This window comes from Perna viridis, chromosome 8 (assembly GCF_037379345.1).
Source record: "Perna viridis isolate PV_CMFRI_1.1 ecotype Kerala chromosome 8, ASM3737934v1, whole genome shotgun sequence".
Taxonomy (NCBI): domain Eukaryota; kingdom Metazoa; phylum Mollusca; class Bivalvia; order Mytilida; family Mytilidae; genus Perna; species Perna viridis.
In genome coordinates, this window is record NC_142452.1 from 11,526,153 (window position 1) to 11,548,743 (window position 22,591).

General features: G+C 33.6%; 2 protein-coding genes across 2 annotated transcripts; both read left to right on the plus strand.

Annotated features, from left to right (window-relative positions):
• The first annotated feature begins 3,874 nt into the window (after positions 1-3,874).
• On the plus strand, positions 3,875-8,610 carry LOC148609331 (gastrotropin-like). Its single transcript, XM_088540885.1, has 4 exons — positions 3,875-4,055; positions 5,760-5,935; positions 7,374-7,487; positions 8,329-8,610. The coding sequence occupies exons 1-4, from the start codon at positions 3,980-3,982 to the stop codon at positions 8,380-8,382; spliced, it is 420 nt and encodes a 139-aa protein (XP_088397011.1). The 5' UTR covers positions 3,875-3,979; the 3' UTR covers positions 8,383-8,610.
• Positions 8,611-14,829: 6,219 nt separating this feature from the next.
• On the plus strand, positions 14,830-21,341 carry LOC148609332 (fatty acid-binding protein 1-like). The gene is made up of 4 exons (XM_088540888.1): positions 14,830-15,012; positions 19,333-19,508; positions 19,826-19,939; positions 21,090-21,341. Exons 1-4 carry the CDS (start codon positions 14,937-14,939, stop codon positions 21,141-21,143), a joined length of 420 nt encoding a protein of 139 aa, XP_088397014.1. The 5' UTR covers positions 14,830-14,936; the 3' UTR covers positions 21,144-21,341.
• Positions 21,342-22,591: the final 1,250 nt, after the last annotated feature.

A 22,591-nucleotide genomic window follows, 5' to 3' on the forward strand; every position in this document is an offset into this window, starting at 1 on the left:
TCCCCTTGTTGCTTACATGGATTTAAAATATTCCTCAATCCATTGGTGACGAACACTTTGAAGCAGAATACATGTTCTATGTTCATATGAAGCGAATTATTAAATACTACAACTTTTAGGCACAACGAGTCAAAAAGCTCATGTGAACTATTGCCGATACATAGCGTCCGCCGTTGTCGCCGTGGTCCGTTAACATCTTTTTTCAGAACTATCTACTCTGACACTACTTGCCAGAGTTCGATGAAAACATGTATGGTTGTTCCGTAAGGTAATATGAACAAAAGTTAATTTTATTCATTTTTTTTTCATTATTATTTTTTCATGTTTATAAAAAAGCCACTGTTTGTACATATATAACATAGAGGTAAAGCCACTTATTTCAAGATTAATCTCAAAACAACGAAGAAAGAGAAAATAAAGATGCCATTCTTTCTCCAGTTTGGAGAGCTGTACAAAAGTCTTAATGTAGTTATTGTTGTTCGACGACAGCTTATTAAGGTTACTGTTCTTAAAAGACGAGAAGTGACTTTTTTTGTTGTGTTTAAGACAATATCGTGAAAACTAACCTACAATAGAAAGGAAGAAACTTCCATAATGATCAGCCCTAGAAAAAAATTAATCTGAGTCGTGATATGAAAATACTCCTATAAGGAATTACTGTCACCCGTGCTCGACTTATTACAATTATGCTTCTGGAACAAGGTTATGTTGCTACAGAATTGAACTCATCACTACAAAAGCTTTATGGTCGTCATCGTGAAGTTGTGGATCGTTACGGTGTATCCATCTGCATCATGAGAACCGATTTGTTCACCGTGTCATAGTTTTCTCTTCTTCTTCGTCTACCCCGGAATTAACATTTTATAAGCAACTTAACGGCGTGTGTTTTCAGGAAAGCAGAGGACAGTTCCCCTGTCGATGTACCTGGTTCATGTAACCAGCTTTTGGTTGTGTCCGAGTTGTACAATTGCTTTTGTTCCTTTGTTTCTTTGTACGTGTTATTTTGGTTATTTCGTGTTTTTGTTGTGTGTGTTTGTTTACCTATCTGGTCTTGATCTTTGGAATATGTTTCCTTGATTGCAGGTCGAATCTTGGTATCGTTAATTAGTCTTAAATTGGCGCTTTATTTGGAAAATTCAACTTCATTGATAGACAGTTAACAGTTTACGCTTATGCTTGAATAGCTTTTGATTATGATGATCCAAACCTTAAAATTTGCCATCTTCCAACATAATTGACGCTATTAAAACTTCAAAGACAGTGTCCAAAAGATCACATAGGTGTTCTTTGGTAGTTAAATAGGGCACATTTTAATAATGTTGGGCAGATTTTTACCGAGAGAGCTATTTAAATTACTCCTAAGCCTACCTAGACTTGAATTGAAATTGGAATTGGTCTGTTTCAACTAGATGTAAATAGTTGTCATAGTCATAAGCGAAGTGAAGATCAGGTAAAAAGGTAAACAATTGTATATTGTACAAAAGGGGACTTTTAGAGAGTATGCAAATGACTGGTATCTAATTTCATCGAATTTGAACGACTCGTATCGGACCCGTATTGAATAACTGTACATGGAACATAAATGTCAATGTTCTTTAATTTTTCAGTTCAAATAATGAATGTTTATTAAAAACAATTTGAATCATATTTATTGAAAATAAACACCATCGAAGGAAAACTTCACTGATATCACTATATTGGATCTAGTGCAATATAAGAACAGTATGTAAACCACACTTCAGCTAAAAAAATAATTATTCAGGAACACTTGAAAATGTATTACTTTATAATGAGAGGGTTGCATGAATCTTGGTGAATATAGACCATGACTATCATATTGCACTAGCACGCTCATCCAATATAATATCTGCTCGGGCCAATATTTACCAATATTCTTACAATAACACTTTGAAATTGCGTATTTACTTTACCTTACTTTATAAGGAAATAATGCTAACTTGCAATCATATGCGACATTTAAAACAAATTAATATAACATTTTTTTTTTCAAGTCGGATCGAGATTTGAAAAACTCCAGATTAAAACCCCTTCATACACACATACACAATTTTGAAACATATATATCCCAACCAAATTCGAGTCCTTTTGTGTCTACGTTATTATTAATCCAAAATACATTCAATAACACACAATGTTAGTAAATGGAACTCTTCTATGTCGACTTAAAAATCAATTGATAGGATTAACAGGCTCGTTTAAATGGCTCAGACATAAAATTACACAACATATAGTAGGATAGCAGAGGTTTAAAAAGTCTTCAAATACCGTTTAATGCACCGAAATATAATACGGCTAAATTTGGTATCATATTTTAGGAAAATTATTCTACTTTAAAATTAAAATTTTTGTACAAACGTATTGTAGTCACAGCTTGTAAAATTTTGCGTTTTCTAAAGCACCCTGTTTACCTTTACAAGTACTGGCTGATAAAAAGTCAATATCGATTCTGAAAACATGAAAAATATTGTTAATGATCTAAGTATGTTTCAAAGAGTAATCAAGGGAACTAAGGTTATAGCGGTAATCAAAAGAATGTAATCCAGGCACAAAGACTGACATGGAAAACAGACATACACAACAAAGAACATAAAGTAACTAATATCATACATACAAAATAACAAAAGCAAATGAGCAGCTCGGACTCCACTAAAACTGGGAGCATGGACCAGGTGCAGCGGTAGGGTACGCGTACTCTGCTTTTTCAGAAACACAAGCCGAGTTGCTCATAAAAAGTTAAGTCCGGGGTAGACAAACGAGGAAAGGAAAACTATGACCCGTTGAATAAATCAGTTTTCATGGTGCAGGAGTTCATGATGTCGACCATCAAACTACTGTAGTGATGAATTCAATATTGTAGCAAAATAACCCTTTTTGTTAGAGTTATACAAAAAGTCTGCGTAGTTTCGGCAAGCTCTGGCATAACGTATGAGTTGTAATATGAACACTCCATACGCCGGTGCTGAAGGAATGTTGCCAAAGATGAAAGAAAGTTGACAATTATGAATGAAAAGTCATCACTTGGTCAATAGTTTTCCTTTACCGTCGATCTCAAAGTGTAGGTCAAGATATGAGGCTGACTTCAGAGTGTCTGTCATATCTTTTATCTCAAGTTCTTTGGGGTAGATGCGATGTATCAAAGCCCCGAAATTAGGATTGTTTAAGATAATACGTCATCTATATAGCGGAAACCGAGATTAAAGGATCTAGCCAAACGATATTCTTTCTTTTGGATCAGATCAGTTTTAAAGTCATCCTCATAAGAGTGAAGGAGCACAAGTTGTTCCCATTGGAATGCCGACCGTTTGTTGAAAAACGTCCACCACACTCATTATGAAATCTATAAACAAAGAAACAAGGCAATTCAAAAATTCTCTGCCGCTTATACATGCAGTAATTACAGGGGCTTGCCCCCACTATCTAATATGCAGCCCCACTAGTATATATCCATGTTATATATACTAGTTGGGCTGCATATATTTGATAGTCGGAGTAAGCTCTCTGTGCAATAACCGATCGTGAATCGGGCTGCTAAAATTTGAAAATTTTGGGCATGTTTACCAAAAACTGCTCCGGACAGCACTATTTACTAGTTTACTTAAAAATAGATATTGATTTTTGTAAGGGGGAAATTGAGAGGATCTAGTGTAAAAAAGTTTGGCACCAGCAAAGGGAAGTAAGCCATACAAATATGATACATTTTTTCATGATTGACCTCTGACCCCAATTTGTTAGAGACGTGACCACAATCTATATGTACGACATCGCTATTTCGATAGATCTTGAAATACGTTTTGCATCGATATATAATTTAGCCATACCACATGTATATTCCGGTACATTAAATGCTCAAAAATCGATAGCCTGCTATCTTACTAATAAGTGCCTTTAAATTCATACCTAAAACTTATTCTAAGTGGGGTTGTCTAGAGGACAAATAAAGCAAGGAAAAGTATCAAAAATGGCAGCATTCATTGGAAAATGGAAGGGAGATATGACAACTTCTACTAATTATGATAATTTCTGTAAAGCTTCCGGTAAGACAAAACAGCGCACTGTCATTTGATTTCGAAAAAAATATATACTTCTTCAGGTTTATGTCAGTTTTAAATATGTCTTGCTTTGCTTACTATGATGTTTTGCCAAATGGTAGTTTTAAATGATTTACCAATATTTTAATATTGAAGGTTTTAAATAACTCGTACAGTATCGATAACACACATTTAAATGATTCACAAACATATTCACTCACAGTGTATTTACTGAAATGAGGGATTTCCAATGAATTTGACTTTCTTTATTTAGTAACCGTATGCAACTGGTTGAGGAATGGTGAATCCACAGATTTACAGAAGTGGGTGATTCCCGGGTGGTGGGTAACCAAGAGCCCCATTTTTACTCAAGAATATGTATAAATCTAAATACTGTCTTGTGTTTATAATACAAATAACTAATTTGCTTGATTTTTCATTGATCTATATTGTCTTCTGAATATTTTTGCAATATTTACCATAACAAATGTAAAATTTAAAATAAATTTCGTAAGGGGTGGGTTAATTTTACCTTTTGAATCTGCCTGAAAGGTAAAATACGAATTTTCTCAAATTGAACAAAAAATGATAATTACACATTTTATGGTAGTGTAGTTAATAGTATTTCTTGTCAACTTTGTCAAATTTATTCAGTGTGTCATATTAATCATTCGAAATGTGAGTAATTAGAAAAGTGGAAAGAATAAACTGTTTTATATTGTTCTTTATAGAATAAATTTGACTGCAAAACTTTTTGTTTTAAATTAAAATGAAATACCGTATAACACTTAGTTTTCTCAAAAGTGACTTTCAGAAAGATTGAAAGATGTCTAGGCAAAAGTTTATCTCATTAGACTTCGTTTGTATAATTTTTAGTTGAACATGTGTTTAAGTATACCTTGACATACTTTGTTCTTATCATAAATCTTCAGACCACATTGTCCTTTAGAAAAATTAAATTAGTCATTGAAGGTTATTGTGTGGTCTCAGATATATATAGCATGGTATACTTTATATTGGATCTGGAAAAATGTAACCCTGTACACTTGATTATGTGCGTTTTAGCTGGTTTCGTAAATATAATGGTCTGAAAAATTCCCAACGATGTTAGAACTGTAAAATTTGCGGCGCAGATCTAACATCGTTGGGAATTTTTCAGGCCATTCCCAAGTTGTCGTTTCTCTGTAAATAGTCGGTCTAGAAACGACAACTTTCAATACGACAAGGGAAAAAAAAATTGAAAACATACCGCAAAATAGGATAAAAGGGGGGATTTAGCTATATTTGGATGGAAAAAGGAACGGGTAACAGAAGACAAAATCAGACAAGATCATTGCAACTTAAAAAAAAACAATAAAAAATAAAACAAAAACCTGTCGAGGGTAAAGTTTTTGGACAACTATGATGAGAGAATTATTTATACGCCTTTACTTATTTTATCCACCTCTATGAATGGTTATTGTGTTTTTACAATGTTCAAAGAGCAATAAAATGAAAAAGAAGGTACTTTTTTTGTTTATATTTTATAACATTGAAACAAAATTGAGTAATGAAGCTCAATCGACAAAGATGCCAAAGCTGGTGTGAGAGAACCAAAAAATAAGTTTACCTCAAAACCGTGAAAAAAAACTAAAATCCACCTTTACAATTGTAATACACAAACTGTAATAATGCCTGAAATTAGATAACAAATCAGATATTATATTTTAGGAATCGACGGAGAGCTCGTTGATAAGTTTAGAAACTCCACTTTCGATTTAGAATTTACCCGTGATGGCGACAATTGGACATGTGCATTTAACAGCTCTGTCTGGGGTTCAAAGACTTACGAGTTTAAACCTGGAGTTGAGATGACCACAACTGATCCAATGGGTAAAGGAATGAAGGTATTGTTCTACATGCGGCAGGGTGAAAATCAAGCATAAATGGTATATGCTAACCGAGAGGCAATTTTAGCGTTTACATCGAAAGAGTGCGTTAATGTACATAGTACCATTCACATGCGTTTCCTAAAAGTCTTACTGTATTCTTGATTGCTTTTCTCGCGTAGACTTATTGCAGTGTGGTTTGTTTTCCTCGTAGTCTTAATGCATTCTGGTTTGTTTCCTCTTAGTCTTATTGTATTCAGGTTAATTTTCTTCCTAGTCTTAATGCACTCTGGTTCGTCCCAGTGTGGTGATATTGCATTATGGTTTTTTTCCCTTGTATAGTCTTAATGCATCCTATAACGAGAATGTGTATGGTGAATATGTCTGAGAGACAACAACGCCACCGGGATAAAAATGTCAGCTTAAGGCCACCCATTTGTCTTTAATGAACGACGAGGGAGCCCTAACACCACAAATCAGTGCGAAGCTGGCTAGTTTGTTTCCCTTGTAGTCTTGATGCCTTCTGGTTTATTTCTATTTAGTATTATTGCATTATGGTTGGTTTCATCGTAGTCATAGACTTATCGTATTCTGGTTTATTTTCATCGTAGTCCTAATGTACTCGGGTTCGTCCCCTCGTAGTCTTATTACATTGAGATTGTATATCTCCTTGTCTTAATGCATTCCGGTTTGTTTCCTTTCAGTATAATTGTGTTCTGGTTGGTTTCCTCGCTGTATTCTGGTTTGGTTTCCTCGTTGTATTCTGGTTTGTTTTCCTCGTAGTCTTAACACATTTTGATTCCTTTCCTTCTAGTCATGTTGCATTATGGTTGGTTTTCCTCGTAGTTTTAATGCGTCCTAGTGTTTTCATCGTGGTATTAATGCATTCTGGTATATTTCTACTTAATTATATTGCATTGTATTTGTTTTTCGAAGTCTTATTGCATTTATTGTTTGTTCCCGTCGTAGTCTCATTACTGTTCTTTTATGTTGTCGTAGTTGTATTGCATTCTGGTTTGTTTCATTGTAGCCTCATTGCAATATATCGTGGCCTTAATTCTTTCTGGTGTGTTACTTGTAGTCTAATTGCATTGTGGTTTGTTTCCCTCGTTGTCTTAATGCAGTCGCGTTTGTTTCCTTTCAGTATTATTGCATTCCGGTTTGTATCATCGTAATCGTAGTCTTTTTGTATACTGGTTTGTTTTCATCGTAGTCTTATCACGCTCTGATTTTTTCACTTCTACTCATTTTGTATTATGGTTTGATTCCCTCGTAGTCTTAATCCATCCTTGCTTTTTTTTTATTCTAGTATGTTTCTACTTAATTCTATTGCAATGTGTCCTTTTCCCTCATTGCATTGTGTTTTTCTAGTAGACTTATTGCATTTTTTTTTGTTACATCGTATTCTGATTGCATTACTGTTTGTAAAATTTGATTGCATTCTTGATTGTTTCAGCACACCATAAATTTTGAATCTGATACAATAATGAGAGAAACACAAAAATCGGAAATGGCAAATTGGGTTCCGATGACGGTAGTACGGGAAGTTAAAGATGGTAAAATACACGAGGTATGTGTAATGGTAATAACGAAATCGACTGATTCTTCCTTAGTTAAAGAGTAATCAAGGGAACCAAGGTTATAGCGGTAATCAAAAGAATGTTATCCAGGGACAAAGACTGACATTGAAAACAGACATTCACAACAAAGAACATAAATTAACTAAAATCATACATAGAAAGCAGCAAAAGTAAATGAGCAACTCGGACTCCACTAAAAACTGGGAGCATGGAACAGATGCACCGGTAGGGTAAGCGACCTCTGCTTTTCTAGAAACAGCCGCCGAGTTGCTCATAAAAAGTCAAGTCCGGGGTAGACGAATGAGGAAGTTATTTAGTATAATACCGTAGATTTGTTATTTGAATTTACAGAACAGAAAGTAGTTATTAGCAAAAGCCTCAAACAAAGTAGCAATAATAATTTTATTCAACAATCAAATATAAGATTCGTGGTTCAGGAAAGCCAAACCGCACAAGCAATATTTTTTTCATCTACATACGACTTTAATTTAGTCCTTTCTGTCTGAAACAAGTTACAGCATGTTTGGATCAAATCTTGCATACCATTTGGATATAGTAGGATGTCACACGGCTATCGGATTTTTAAGTGTGTGATATTTGTTGGTTTTGTTTCTGCACTTGTCCCTTAGTATCTTTTTAGAATGACGCTCTGATGACTTACGTTTCACTAAATTTCACAGGAAACTATTACTGAGCTGTCGTTGACTTTTTATACAATCAGTTTATGTGTTTTCTTTCAAAATTGGGTCGCACTGAAACAGCGATGCGAAATTGAGTATAAATTATTTTCATTATCTCTCCTAAAGTTAATCAGCTTTTACTTGATTGTAGACAACAACTATTGAAAGTGGAGTTTCAATGACGTCATTTATGACGAAAGCCTAATTGATGATGTTATTAATGCACTCTTTTGTTAGTGTTCATCGACTGTCTGCAACTGATGCTGTTTCGGATAAAGACAATTGATAGAGATAAAACAGTAGCTCAAAAAAAAACTAGTATCATCAACAATTCTGATATCGTAGTTCAATATGCACATGGTTCTTCTGACTCTTGGAACTTTTTTAAAGGATAGATTGCCGTATTTCGCTAAATAAATCAATAATAAAAACATTTGAAAGCTCAATCAAGGGAAACAATCCAGTGACAAAGACCAGACAGGGAAAACAAACATACACAACACAGAACATATGATAACCAAAATAAAACATACAAAGAAAGTGGGAGAATGAACCAGGTGCATCGGTAGGGTAAGTATGCTCTGCTTTTCTAGAACAATCCACCGTGTTGCTCGTAAAAGTAGGATGTCAATGTGTCAGAGTATTTGAAAAAAAACTTTCTCGTCAGCCCTTGGTCTATTAAAAACAGAGATAATACGACGCAGAGTTGCAACTACTTAGTACACGAAACAAAACAAAAAAACAAGAACTACTTGACTGTCATTGCCGTTATGGTAAATGGTGTTTTGAGACAATATGAAAACAATTGTTTTTTCTTCTTATTTCCTGATTGATCGTGCAAATCAATTATTTGAAAATCCCTCTGAAGTTTAATATGTAAAACAAACACAAAGGTATTCTCCAAATCTAACTCACCTTATAAATGAACTTTCCTATGACCGATGCATTCTGGATAATATGGAAATTACGCAAGTCAATTAGGTCTTAAATGAAAGTACAAATGTCAAAGCATTTTTTCGACTAAACACTGCCCTAAAAGTATTTTTTTGAAAATTGTAGGCTAAAAAACTAATTTATTTACAAAAAAAAATAAGATCAACACAGTATTTTATTTCAATGATCCATTAAGCTTTCAATTTACATTTATTTCTCAATCGACAATTCAACTTTGGAATAAGCAATATCTATAACAAAACGCTGTTACATGTATCTAAACGCTGTTACATGTATTTTAACTTTAAAGATTAAATGTATGTGAGAGGCATGGACTCACAATAGCAAATGTTATGCCCGTATAAGGCAGTAGCTTTTGTAAGAGACGAGTATCTCAACGATATTTTTGCAGAAATGCCGATAAAGGGGGCGCTGACTAGCATAATGGACCTACTCCAGCGATTGTCTACGGTAAATAACATCCATAAATATTCCAGCAGAATGACGAAGACTTCTCCCCCCCCCCCCGCAAATTATTTTGGTGCGAGATTTTTTTCTGTTGCTCTTTGGGTTTCTTTTGGATTTTCTGTGTTAGAATATTTATACCATGTGATTGTTTTTTTCCACTGTCGGCAAATGTCAGTCGAGGAATCAATTAAACGTCAGCATTTTAAATATATTTCTCTTTAAGGCTGTGTCAACGAATGTTTCAGCTTAACCTTTAACTATATCATTCAATTATACTAAAAATATTTTTATAACTCGGGTAAATTCACCTTCAAATCCCCTGTATTGAATAAGTAAATTTAAATGACCTCCAAAACGTATCCAAATATCATGATTTAGGACAAATACATATACACGCATTTGTCATATTTGTAGAATAAAATTCAAGTCCATACTAGATAATACCGAAGGTAAATGTTTCATTATAAAGGACTGAAGTGCATAAAATCAATAGATTTACCGATTTCATGTAGGTTTTCAGAAATGGCAGTCGAAGATGTCAAAAGCCGATAATTATTTTGGCATTCGCGAAAATGGGACATTGCAGTGTTGAATTCAGGAGAGGAAGGAAAATTGACAACGGCAGATAGATTCAACGCCAAACGAGCGGCATACTGGATTGTTGAATCGCAGCCTGAAACTGTGTGTGTCAAAATTGGTATTAGCTAGCGGAAAATGTCTTCATGCTAGTATAAAGATCTTGCTTAGAATAAATAAAGCATTTTGTACGATTAATCCAATTTTCATGTGCTGAAATCTTTGTTATTTCTGCCAATTGACAGAAGTGAATCATGCAATTAATTTTAAGGCATTTAAAGACATAAATAATTTGCCGATTTCGGTTACTGAATATAGATATGACATATTGACACTAAGCGAATTCACGAACAAAACACACACACATACACACTAACAAACATACGCACACTGAAACAAAATAAATTCGATGAGCAAGAAGAATGTACTGTTTATATACACCATATAGAAAAAAAGATTGATTAAATTCCCCAACCCTACCCATCCCTCCTTTTTATCTTGTGGTCATCAAAATTTGTCGACCTTAGTATCCTAGTGTCCCATCCCTTTTTTTATTTCGTCATCTCCATTTCATGTTCATTTTGTCATACTTTCATGTTCATCGCCTGAATATAGCTGAAGTATTTCTGCTCGGGCGTTAAACCTCAATCAATCATTCAATCATATAGAAAAAAAGAATGTTCAAAGTCACTGAAAGCTGTCTCAGAACAAATCAAAAAGTGACAAAAGGATCAAAACTACGAGCATTAGAAATCACCAGTAACTAAAATTACAAAGGACTAGATATGGTGTAGTTACGTTAAATCCGCCAGGGGTAAATGTAAATTGCAATACCACAAAAAATGATCATGTTTTGCGTGGGTATGTAGTTAGTGGTCGTATATCTCTGAAAAAAAAAGGACTCGAGGAATTCTGAGACGTTTATATATATATAAGTCTCAGAATGTGACGACTATTCGCCACACTGCTCCATCGGATCAAATTGATACAGAGAAGATATATAAATAGCCTAGCTAGTTGAGTGATCTAGGGCGCTGGACTTTGTGCAGGCGGTGTTGCCATAGATGTCACAGCGGTACGAGTTCGAGTCCAACGGAGGGAACGACCAAAAATTTGCATTGCAAATTTGACAGTTCTAACATCGTTGGGAATTTTTCAGACCTTTATATATATATATATACAAAAAACCTTTGGAAGAGTAATCGAGGAAACGAAGGTTATAGCGGTATTCAAAAGAATGTAATTCAGGAACAAAGACCAGACATGGAAAACAGAAACCTTAATATAAAGCTTTCTAAGACGTGGAACAACAACTTAGTAGCAATTGAGCAATACAGCATACAAAGATTCCACATCTGTCTACTGATACCCATGCCATTTAGTTTATACAGTAGTATGTCTTGTCTCACTCGATCAACACTTCCTAGTTGTCTAAAAATAATATTTAACTGTTTCTTTAAGAGTATGAATTGCACGAAAAGCCCCATGGTCTTTTACAAACAATATGAATCATTACGTATTCACGAAAGAGTGTTTTATTATGTTATAGAGCAGTTCTTGATATATATTGATACCCAACAAACATAATAAGCGCCATCTATAGGAAGTAAGTACTTTGTCTCAGGGACCGTTCAATCTCCAGCAAGGGAGATTGTCTTTATTCTGCATTGGGTTACACTAAAAAATTTGCTTTGGATTAGCGCAAATGACGAGTTGTATTGATTCATTTGAGACAATCACATAAATCACACTCTATCACAAAACTACTATCACCCGATTCGATTTTTTCAATAAAATGTTTTCTATACTGCTTAAAAGAAAAAAATCTTTAAACAATGTATAGTACCCTATCGGTATTAGCTTTAGAATTAAATACATACAATGTCGTGATTGAAATATTGATCATCTACATTATTTCACATATAGAATATACCAAGATATTATATAAATCGGTCATTTAAGATCGGCAATATACTTAAACATCTAACACAGTAACACATTAATATTTCAATTCGCCATAATATTTAGACCGTCATATGGAGACTGATGACACCAAAAGTATACATAGAACTGATCGGACACCACAACGTTAAACTATATATAGCAAAATATTTACAAGAAGTGCCCATATCAAGACTGATTCCAGTAAAATTTATAACATGTAGTACTGCCAAAATTGGGTAGGCTAAAAAGAATATCATATCATTGCACAGATCATATATCAAATCTATAAATAGCCTTTGATGGGTCAGTGTAAATATTATGCAATCATTTTGATCAAGTTGACATGTAAGGTGTTTTTACAGTAACACAGGAATTGTAAATTAAAAAACATAGAATGTAAGGTCTAGTTATGCATGCCCAAAAATCACTTACTACAATATTTGGTCTTTTTCTAGTCATGTGAAGCCACACAAAAGAATGTGAACAACATTTTCAGTGCAAAATATGTCGATCTGTAACATACAATAGCGGTCACATTGAAAAATTCTACCATTTTGAATTTTAAGGTGAGTCAAAAGTAGATATTTGATACTGTCTGTTCGTGGTGCCCAACACTAATTCCAAGCCACAAATGGTACTTCCATTATCAAACCAATTTTTTTTCTCATACCAACATTGCGTCCTCTAATTTCTAAGTTCCTTTCGGATTTCTCAGATATAAACTGCCTATTCATTTCCGTTTGTTTTTGTTTTTGTTTTTTTTACATTTCTGCAACATGTAGATCAATAATATCACATTTCAGGTATAAAAAAATCAGTACTTATAGTGTATCCATCAGCACCATGAAAACTGATGTATTCAACGGGTCATAGTTTTCCTTTCCTCGTTTGTCTACCCTGGACTTGACTTTTCATGAGCAACTCGGCGGGTGTTTCTAGAAAAGCAAAGGACGCTTACCCTACCGGTGCACCTGGTCCATGCTCCCAGTTTTTAGTGGAGTCCGAGTTGCTCATTTGCTTTTGTTACTTTGTATGTATGATTTTAGTTACTTTGTGTTCTTTGTTGTGTGTGTCTGTTTGCCATGTCCGGTCTTTGTCCCTGGATTGCATTCTTTTGATTACTGCTATAACCTTGGTTCCCTTGATTACTCTTTATACCTTAAAAGAAAATCTTATCGCCTCTAAAACGTTAGAGAAGGATTGAATCTACTTTGAACGCGTTTTGTGCTTACTCATGACATGTTGGTGATATTGAATATCAGTGTCTTAAGTTTTGTCTCGTTTCATATCTTCTTGTGCAGATTGAAATCCTTTGATCAACTTTGCCATTCCATGATTTCACCCAGTGTCTTATTTGTAGCATTTCACCGCCGAACCAATAAATATCCCTATCATCTCCTTTGACAGTTTGACGTTCGAGTAAAACGAGAGCTTGCTGTGAGATTTTGGTATCACAACTTTTTCATTGTCAAACATGCTACATATAGCTGAATTTGTCAGAGCTTGAGTGGTAAAATGCAAAACATCATTAAATTAAAATTTTCTATTACTAGTGCAATGGAATCTTGAACGAATTGAGTTTAAAGCCTCAAGTTATCGATTTGAACCGCAATGTGACATACTGGTAGTGAAAAAAAGGTGGATGTAATTGTCACTATGTTGTTGTGCCATTACTCGAAGGATACCAGACTCTATTCTGGTTCTTCGTAAAAAATAAAAGTCTTATTTGTCCTTTCCTCGTATTTCTGTAATTTCATGGACTTCGAGATCGTTATACATGTGACGCTTTCAAAAATAAATCTTTGGATTTTGATGAATTACTGTTATCTTGAAGCAATGCACTCTTTCATTCACTGTTTTCTTAACAGTAATGGTGCGATTACTTCTGTTTGAAGACCAACGGACAAGACAACTTTGTGATATTCTAAAGAAAAGATTCACCAAAAGGTACGCCACGTGTCATTGCAAGTATTGGACTATGATTTAGAATTATAATTTTCTCTATTTTGCTTAAAGTCCCTTTGATTTTGCTTTACGTTCATTTTCAAGCTTATGCCAGTCGAGTGAGAATGAAAATTATCGTTTAGCTGCGCAACATACCTGACGTCACGTAGCACTCCGCCGAAAAATAGTTCCGAAAGGAAACTTTGCAGCGATTATAAAACTTACATTTTAGGTTAGGAAAACTGAAAATAAAAGAAAACTACACTTCAGCAACACAGGGATAAACAGATTATTCATTTTTTTTTAAAACTCGCGTTGAAAAAATATTGAAGAGACTAATAATTTTATGTGTTTTATTCTACTCTCTACTCTCATTGTGCCATATATTTGATCTCTTTCTAATCCTGAGTAGCCAAATATAAAAAAAAACATATTCAGTGCAAAATGGTATTTTTATGTTCAGTGAAAGCCATCATTAAAAGTTTGCCATTATGATTCTTCAAGGTGGGTCCATAGCTGATATTGGATGTTGCTTTTGGGCTCCTACACTACAATCTTGCCTATTATGATGCTTTCATCACTAAATCCCTTTTTTGCCTAAGCAAACTCTTAGGTATTTTGACTACAAACAAAACGTCTGAAAGGTCGGTCAAAAATTGAGTTTTACAATATCATAAATTTCAATATGCTTAAATAAAGCGGTAGACATTTCTACACAATAGTGTATTCAATTTACAACCCTTTTGTGTCTGTATATGAGGTAATCTTTAAATACCTGTAATATAAACTGCTTTCAAACATGAGTGCATAACACAGTAAATACAGGTTTCTAAATTTGTATTATAATCTCATTTGACGCAGGTTCTTCTAGAAGGTTTGAAACATCAGTTTAACATGGCAGCATTCATTGGGAAATGGAAGGGGGATATGACTACTGCTACTAATTACGATGAGTTCTGTAAAGCCTCAGGTAGGACTGTCATATAGTTGCGAATTTTATATCTGCTTCTTTCTCATTTTTCGCGTAATAAAATGAGATTATGACCAGCATTCGCTTTCAAAGAAAGTTCTGGGTCGAATACATGAGGATTTTACACAATTTTCGGGATATATTTCACTCAAGCAATTTTAATTCATTCCATATTTAAAAGTATGTCCATTGCTAGCACAGTTTTCAATTGTTTTACATTGGTGGCAGTGATAAAAAGTTCGATCGAAATCCGTGATTTGTAAGCAAAAAATTTGCCTATTTCGATTTTTGTTTTAAATTTCATCGATTCCTTATAAAAAGTTCCTGTCTGCATTATTCAATCAGTTTTCAGATTTCTCTCTGTGGTTCCGATTTACAAGGGGCCAAAGGGATCACTTGTTAAAAATTGACTTTTTTATATTTTGTCCTATATTTAAATTTTCAATTTAAGGAAATGTTTTTTTCTGTATTGTGTCCATAATGAACTGTAAGTATATGGGCCATTCGAAGAGTTTTAATTGTATGACAAATGTTGTGCTGCATTTGTACCCAAACCAGTTGTCGACTGTAAGTCTTTATTCTTAAGTGTGTAAAAATCTAGTATTGTGTCCACTCTTGCCCTAAGTGAACAGAGTTCGATATGCTGTGGTCATATTTTCATTTGCTCGGCGAAGCTCTTTATTTTTTAAAAGGAATTCCTCGTCACGGTAATGAATACGAATGCAACAAACATTAAAATACCAAAATACACAATATCATTGACTAACGTTCGAATATTGGCCCATATATGGTCAAAACTGCAAATACAATACAAAATACAAAAGTGCGCCAATACGAGATATAGCCTCAATATTCGTGAAGATGATGATGATAATTCAACTAGATTGCAAACTCTGAATAGAGTTAATCATCAACTATGTCTGATTGATAGTTTGAGAATCAATACATAGGAAAACCTGCACGACATGTTTTGACAACAAAAGAAAAACATTTAATTTTCATATGTTTTTTCATATTATTTAGGATTACCATGAGTCACATATGAAAAACAATTAAATAAATATCATATGGAATTTATAAGTTTGTCATTAAGATTCAAATATGAAAATAATAAGGTTTTCATATGATGATCGTAAAAAAATATCCTTTATTTATTTTTAATATTACTAAAACATTTTTTACCATACCGGTCATAAACTTGTTTAATATGTTTTAAAACATATGAATAATGTATTTTTTCCCTTTGTAAATGTAAACAAAAGAAGTCGGGAAAGTGAAGAAATAGGACGACTGGGTGTTTTATTATCTTTTTCACACTTTTCATCTTTTTTTTTAGTGTAAACGATTCATAGTAGAACGTGTATATAAGTAGCACTCCAGCTAAGAATCACGCAAAATCTGCAGCATCTTTGGAAATACCTACATATTTTTTAATTTTGATATGTTGTTTGAAATGTTTAAATAAACAGAAATTTTCTTAGAAATCTTGTTCTTAAAGATATATATTATATAGAATGTTCCGTAGAATTCAATATTAAGGGAGATAACACTGTAAATGACACTAAAATACAGTAGAAACCATTGCATTTTCAATGTGACTTATCTTTGAGCAGACTTGTTGGAATGAATGATTATACATTTCATCATATAGACATATACAGCTACTTATTTACAATAATAAAAATGTGTATCACATGTTGCAGAATTTTCATGATTGTTACAAAGACTGATACTTAAGTATACCTTAATAAATTTTGATCTTATAATAAATCTTCTGGGTGTATATTTCAAACAGCAAAATAAAATAAGTAATTGAAGTTAATTGTTTGGTTTCCCATTGTAGTATGCTAGACGTTCTACGGGACCTGGAAACCATGTCCATGTAAACTAGATTTCGTGCGTTTAAGTGGTCTTTGAGTTTTATTTGTTAGTCATTCTATAATGCTGAGACCGATAAACTGTCTATTGATTGTATTTAATGGTTATGACTCCATTTTTTATGATTAAACATCATCGCAAGAAAATATTTCAACAAAGATATAGAAAGATACAGCAAAACGACAAATTTTTCGGTTGGCGTATGAAACGTTCTTTTTATAACTTTGGTCCACTGGCATTTCTCAACGAGAGCATCAAAAGGGAAGAATAGTGGCTACTAGATCTGGCATCCCTAAAAACCGACTCTGAATGTTAAGATCCAAAGACTGAAGTAGGTGGTATATAAAGGACAAACCCGGGCCATTTTGTCTAGGATTCTGGTCATAAGTTTAGGACCAATTTATACAAGTCTAACTGTTTGAAATTTTCAATAAACTCTATGTAAAAAGCTTTCTTCCTGAACATACAGTTTTGATAAAATCAGATAGAGGAAGATACAAAATATGGCAAAATACAATAATCATTCATTATTTAACGCTTTGATTGGTTATAAAGCATCTTCGAAACCATTACATTGTATGTGTTTTGTTTTGTTTAGTTTATTCATATATTAATTCTGTTTTAATTTTTGTGTTTAATTGTGTGATTTGAGAAGAAAAAATTTCAAAAGTGCGCTTTGTTAAAAATGTAATTTTTGGGGTTGAAAAGATAAAATACAGGAACAGTACACCTCGCGCAGCTTATTACGACACATTTGGCTTGTAGTTTTATTCTTACAAATCCATTTGGTAAATTGTATACATAGAACTGTGTGAGATCGTTGTAGGAAACGGAGCCAATTATTTAGAATAAAGAACCTTACAATTATTTAGAAAAAACGGAATTATTTAAATGCTAGGCACGAATTTACTGAATTACATTACGCACACGTCTACCCGGCTATTATAGTTGTGCCTTATGTTTTCTTTCCGTTGTTAATGGTTAAGAAAAAGTAGCACGTGCGTTTAATTGATTGTAACGCAATGCCTATGCTTCTAAATCTTGTATGTTTAACACACACACACCGGTGTCTTCTAATCAGCCAAGTATCAAAGGAGTACTATAGGATTAATCACATTGGCTATTGTATGTTCTTTGTTGTGTGTGTCTGTTTTCGGTGTGTGGTCTTTGTCCCTGAATTGAATTCTTTTTATTTTCGCTAGAGTCTTGTTTCCCTTGATTGCTATTGATGTATAAACGATGGCGATGCACTTACAAACTTAACAAAAAAGTCCAAAGCTTCTGAGTGTATTACACCGCTTGAACATCATTAAAATCTGAGATAATGTGTGTTTAATCATTGTGATATTTTTTAAATGTGTTGTGATTCCCGTTTATGCCCATAACGAGCTTCATAAAAATAAGTGTGGTTTGAATGTCTTGAGAAAAGGCAATATTCTGTAGATAATACTATTTTTCTGAAACAAATTTAAAAGTTACTTTTGAAAATTCAAAATATGATTTCTTTAATTTTCCGACACACGTAAATAGGTGGATATCTCTCACAGGAGTGCTTTTTAACCAATCAAGTATAGTATTTCTAGATATGCAAATAAGATATAAATTATTTGTAAAAAGCCTATATAGCTAATTATAGCTTACCCCATGAGTACTTAATACCCGGAAAGTAGGCCCAATTTGGAATAAATGTCGTCTCGTTCGTCATATTTTTTGTTTTGAGATTACTACTGATATCGAATGTTGAATGGCAGTCTGAATTGATGCGGGGAAGCTTTATAGTTCTGTCTAATATATGAAGCCATTCTCCAAATTTAGGAAAGCTAAAAGAGAGAACATCGTCAAAAAATGAAATGTGAAAGGATTTAGCTTCTTTAAGCTTCTTGTCTTTCACTAGAAGTTGAAGAAACTCCTGTTAAAATGAAATAAGTAACAGTGGTCCATTAAAAAATCGTAAGCGTATATTTAGTAGTAAGTTATGATGCCATAATAAATCAGAGTCTTGTGACGTCATAACTTACGACTAATTTTACTAATTTTTTTTTGTGAAAAGTGCTGCAGATATTTTAAAGAGGCACATTAAGAATACATTTAGGATTGATGAAACAGGTTACAGATCGGGAAATTATATCGATTATCGTTGAACTGAAACAAAAAATACCAGTCAATGATACTTTTCTTTAAATTAATTGTACATATTAAAATTACAATTCAAAGTTAATTTCTTTCTTCTCACGTTTCTTTTAATGAAAATCAAAGAGGATTCGACTTTATTTCACTTTTTCAAATCGCCTATAAAGTGTTTTGGGTACATTATGCAGAGAAATGATTGGGCATGTGCTTTCTGTTATATTGTATCAATATAGGTATTAGGTAGTAAATGGGGCACATTCCAAAGATATATGGCTTTATAAATCCATGTTGTTATATTCAAATTGGTTTTAGGAATCGACGGAGATCTCGTTGAGCAGTTTAGGAATTCCACTTACGAAATAGAATTTAAACTTGATGGTGATCAGTGGACATGTGACACCAACAGCTCAGTCTGGGGTTCTAAGGTGTACGGGTTTAAATCTGGAGAGGAGGTGACCACAACTGACCCAATGGGCAAAGGACTCAAGGTATTTTAATACCCACACCTTTGTTAGAATTTCGCAGAAGAAATGATCCCTAAAACTTTATCACTGCTGACAGTTAATTTTTTTATCAATTTGAAAATGTAGTTGATTTGCTGTACTTTCAATGCTCTTGAATGACAATAAATCAAATAGATAGACGTTTACTGAAGCATTTTAATGAACAAGTAATGTTGTAAATTCAGGATGTATGGTAGTCTTGTCGGGCCACTTTCAGGGTTTATATATCACCAGGTTTGTATTAACATGCTTTAATAGAAATGGGTTTTCACATATTGTTATTATATTCCTATTTGTTACAGTACACAGTCACTATCGAATCCGACACAAAAATGGTAGAGATAAATAAATCTGAAATGGCAAATTGGATTCCGATGTCAGTAGTACGGGAAGTTAAAGATGGTAAAATATGCGAGGTATGTTTATCCATTTATCAAAGGACCAGCGACGCTTCCTAGATAGAAGTTGAAGGACATATATCTGAAGTTAAAGTTTTTAACTCCAAGAAAATAATGATGATACAATTAATAGATTCGTAGGTTTACAACTTATGACGAGTTCAGATCAGGGCTATTTATGTTTGCGCCGATTACGTCTTAGAGCATATATTTTTTGCCATCTCCTCGGTGTTCAAATATTTAAGTCAGCAAAAATTTGTCGATTAAATTGCGCAAATTTCCAGTCATTTATAGGAGAACTAAAATAATCGTGTAGTTATCATGAAATCATGATGATGTCTATCTATTGAACTGACAGTGAAATCATACTTCTCATTTGTGAAATTTCCGCTCAGTTGAAGGAGAAGAAATATTTAACGATATTGCGTTATTAGGTTTTTCGAAGTACTTTCTACAGAAATAAGCCTCTCATGTCTTGAAGTAATCAATTCTCCATCAGTTTATGTCTTCTAGTGATTCCTGGGCTGTTGAAGAAAAGTTTCACCGTACAAGATTCAAACTATTATTATTCGTTAAATTTTGCTTTGGAACATGACGTCAACTGCAATGTTGTTACCAACCTGCCAACATATGTTTGGTTAGATATCACGGTACACATACGGTTTTTAATATTTTCCTGGTTTTATTTTTTCCTCACCAAAATTTGTGATGTAGTGCGGATTCAGTATTGGATTGGTGCGATGATCTGGAACTGGATACCACAAGTTCCGAAACAGCGTTCACTCTAGACACTGCAGCCGGCACTCTCAGAAAATGCAAAATCTTGCTAATTCGGAAAAATAATAAATGATTATACGCGACGTTATCCTATTCTCATACGACGTTTCATTTGAAAAGTGTCTGGAAATTTCGAGAGGCCTGTCTGCAGTGGTTAGTAAAAGATGGAACGAACGTCTGACGCTGCTTGGGGCTTGTGGAATACCAGGCTTTAACGAAAACATCAGAGACCGATCTACATTTTATTGCTTAATTCCGGAATCTCGAAACTCTGCGTTTAAATGCAAAATCTTCTATCTGCTGGTTTCTAAACACTTGTATCATGTAGAAATAGATAAATCGATATTGTTGGGTGTTTTTCATGTCTGTAACAGCTGCTTATTTATTGTAGACAACAACTCTAGAAAGCGGAGTATCAATGACAACAATAAGTACGAAAGCCTAAATATGATGTCGCTAATGACTTCTCTTGTTCATCAGTGAATGCTTATCGTTCTATAAAAGTGCTGTCTCTGGTAAAGGCAATGAGTAGTTCGGAATTTAAGGAAACATCCAGAGTTCGAGTTAGGGTTACTCATATTCCGCTTTTCACTCTTTTCTTTGCGTTTGTTTTACCTTTTCATTAAAGAAGTATGAACAATTATTTTCTATTTTGCACGTATATATTTTAGTCTTAATGCAATTGGTAAAAGTGTACTCCCTTTAATTTTGAATATGTAATTAAAATGTCCACTCAGAATTCTTTTAGGTGGTAAGATCCCCGAGTTCTATTTTAGAAATAAAGAAAAAATAAATCCTGACCTTGAAGAGCATTAAATAAATGATCTCCGTCTTGTTGGCTTTCACGTGAAGAAAAAAGTCAATCTTTTCCAGCCGTCTTGTTTATTACCCGATATAAATACCACGTCATATCTGCACAAATAAATATACCGGTAAAAAAGACGAAACAACTACCTAACAAATTGCCTCTTTAGTTCATGTTACCTTTAAATAAAAAAAAGAATTAACCTTTTTTTCAAATCGACATGGTAGATACTGCTATTCTACGGAAATTAGATGTTTCTTGAGATTGCTTTTGACGTATATGAATTTCATTTTTATATTAAAGAATAAACTTAGAAAGGCAGAGATAATTCAATTGTTAGTAAAAAAAAAACCATTATTCGTGTCGAAAACGCTAGAAATTAAACTTGTGCACAAACAAGGATCACTTTCGGTCCATTCACTTTTTCCAGTTTCTCCGATGGTACGTTTGTGCGTCTGGTTTGTCTATTCATAAGGTTCAATGTCTGAACGAACAAGCAAACGCGTCCTATCCGTTCATTAAACGTCGATGAAAAAAAACCAACAAAATCTGCTTTTATCGATTATTTACTTTACAATTGCCATCTAGCAGTGTATTTCCTAACATCTCAAAGACACGTTAATAAATCTTTCTTTAAGTTTGATCAATATTCGCTTAGAAAAGTATGTGTCGTAGTATCTTCTGATAAAGAGTGGTCAAGACTATGAGGGTGAGTCGACACTCGTCACTAATTAGGTAGAACAACATTTAAAAAAAGATCCACAACACGAACAGATGGGCGCAGCGCACGGACCGGAAAGGAAGTATACATTGTATTTATTCCCATAAAAAATAATGAAATGATTGTAGAGCACTGACCAATAAAAGGATATTTATATATTTCAAATATACAGTTAAAAAAATCAAATAAAGAGAATATCCAAAAATGAACCACATCTATAGTGTTTTATAAATTCGAAAACGGCCAAGCAAATTTTGGACAAATTTATTTTGTTTTTGTTTTTGTTTTGTCTTTGTTTATTTTGTGTTCAATGTTCAATTTTAAACGAAAAAGACCTATTACTTTTGTTTTCGTGATATTCCATGAA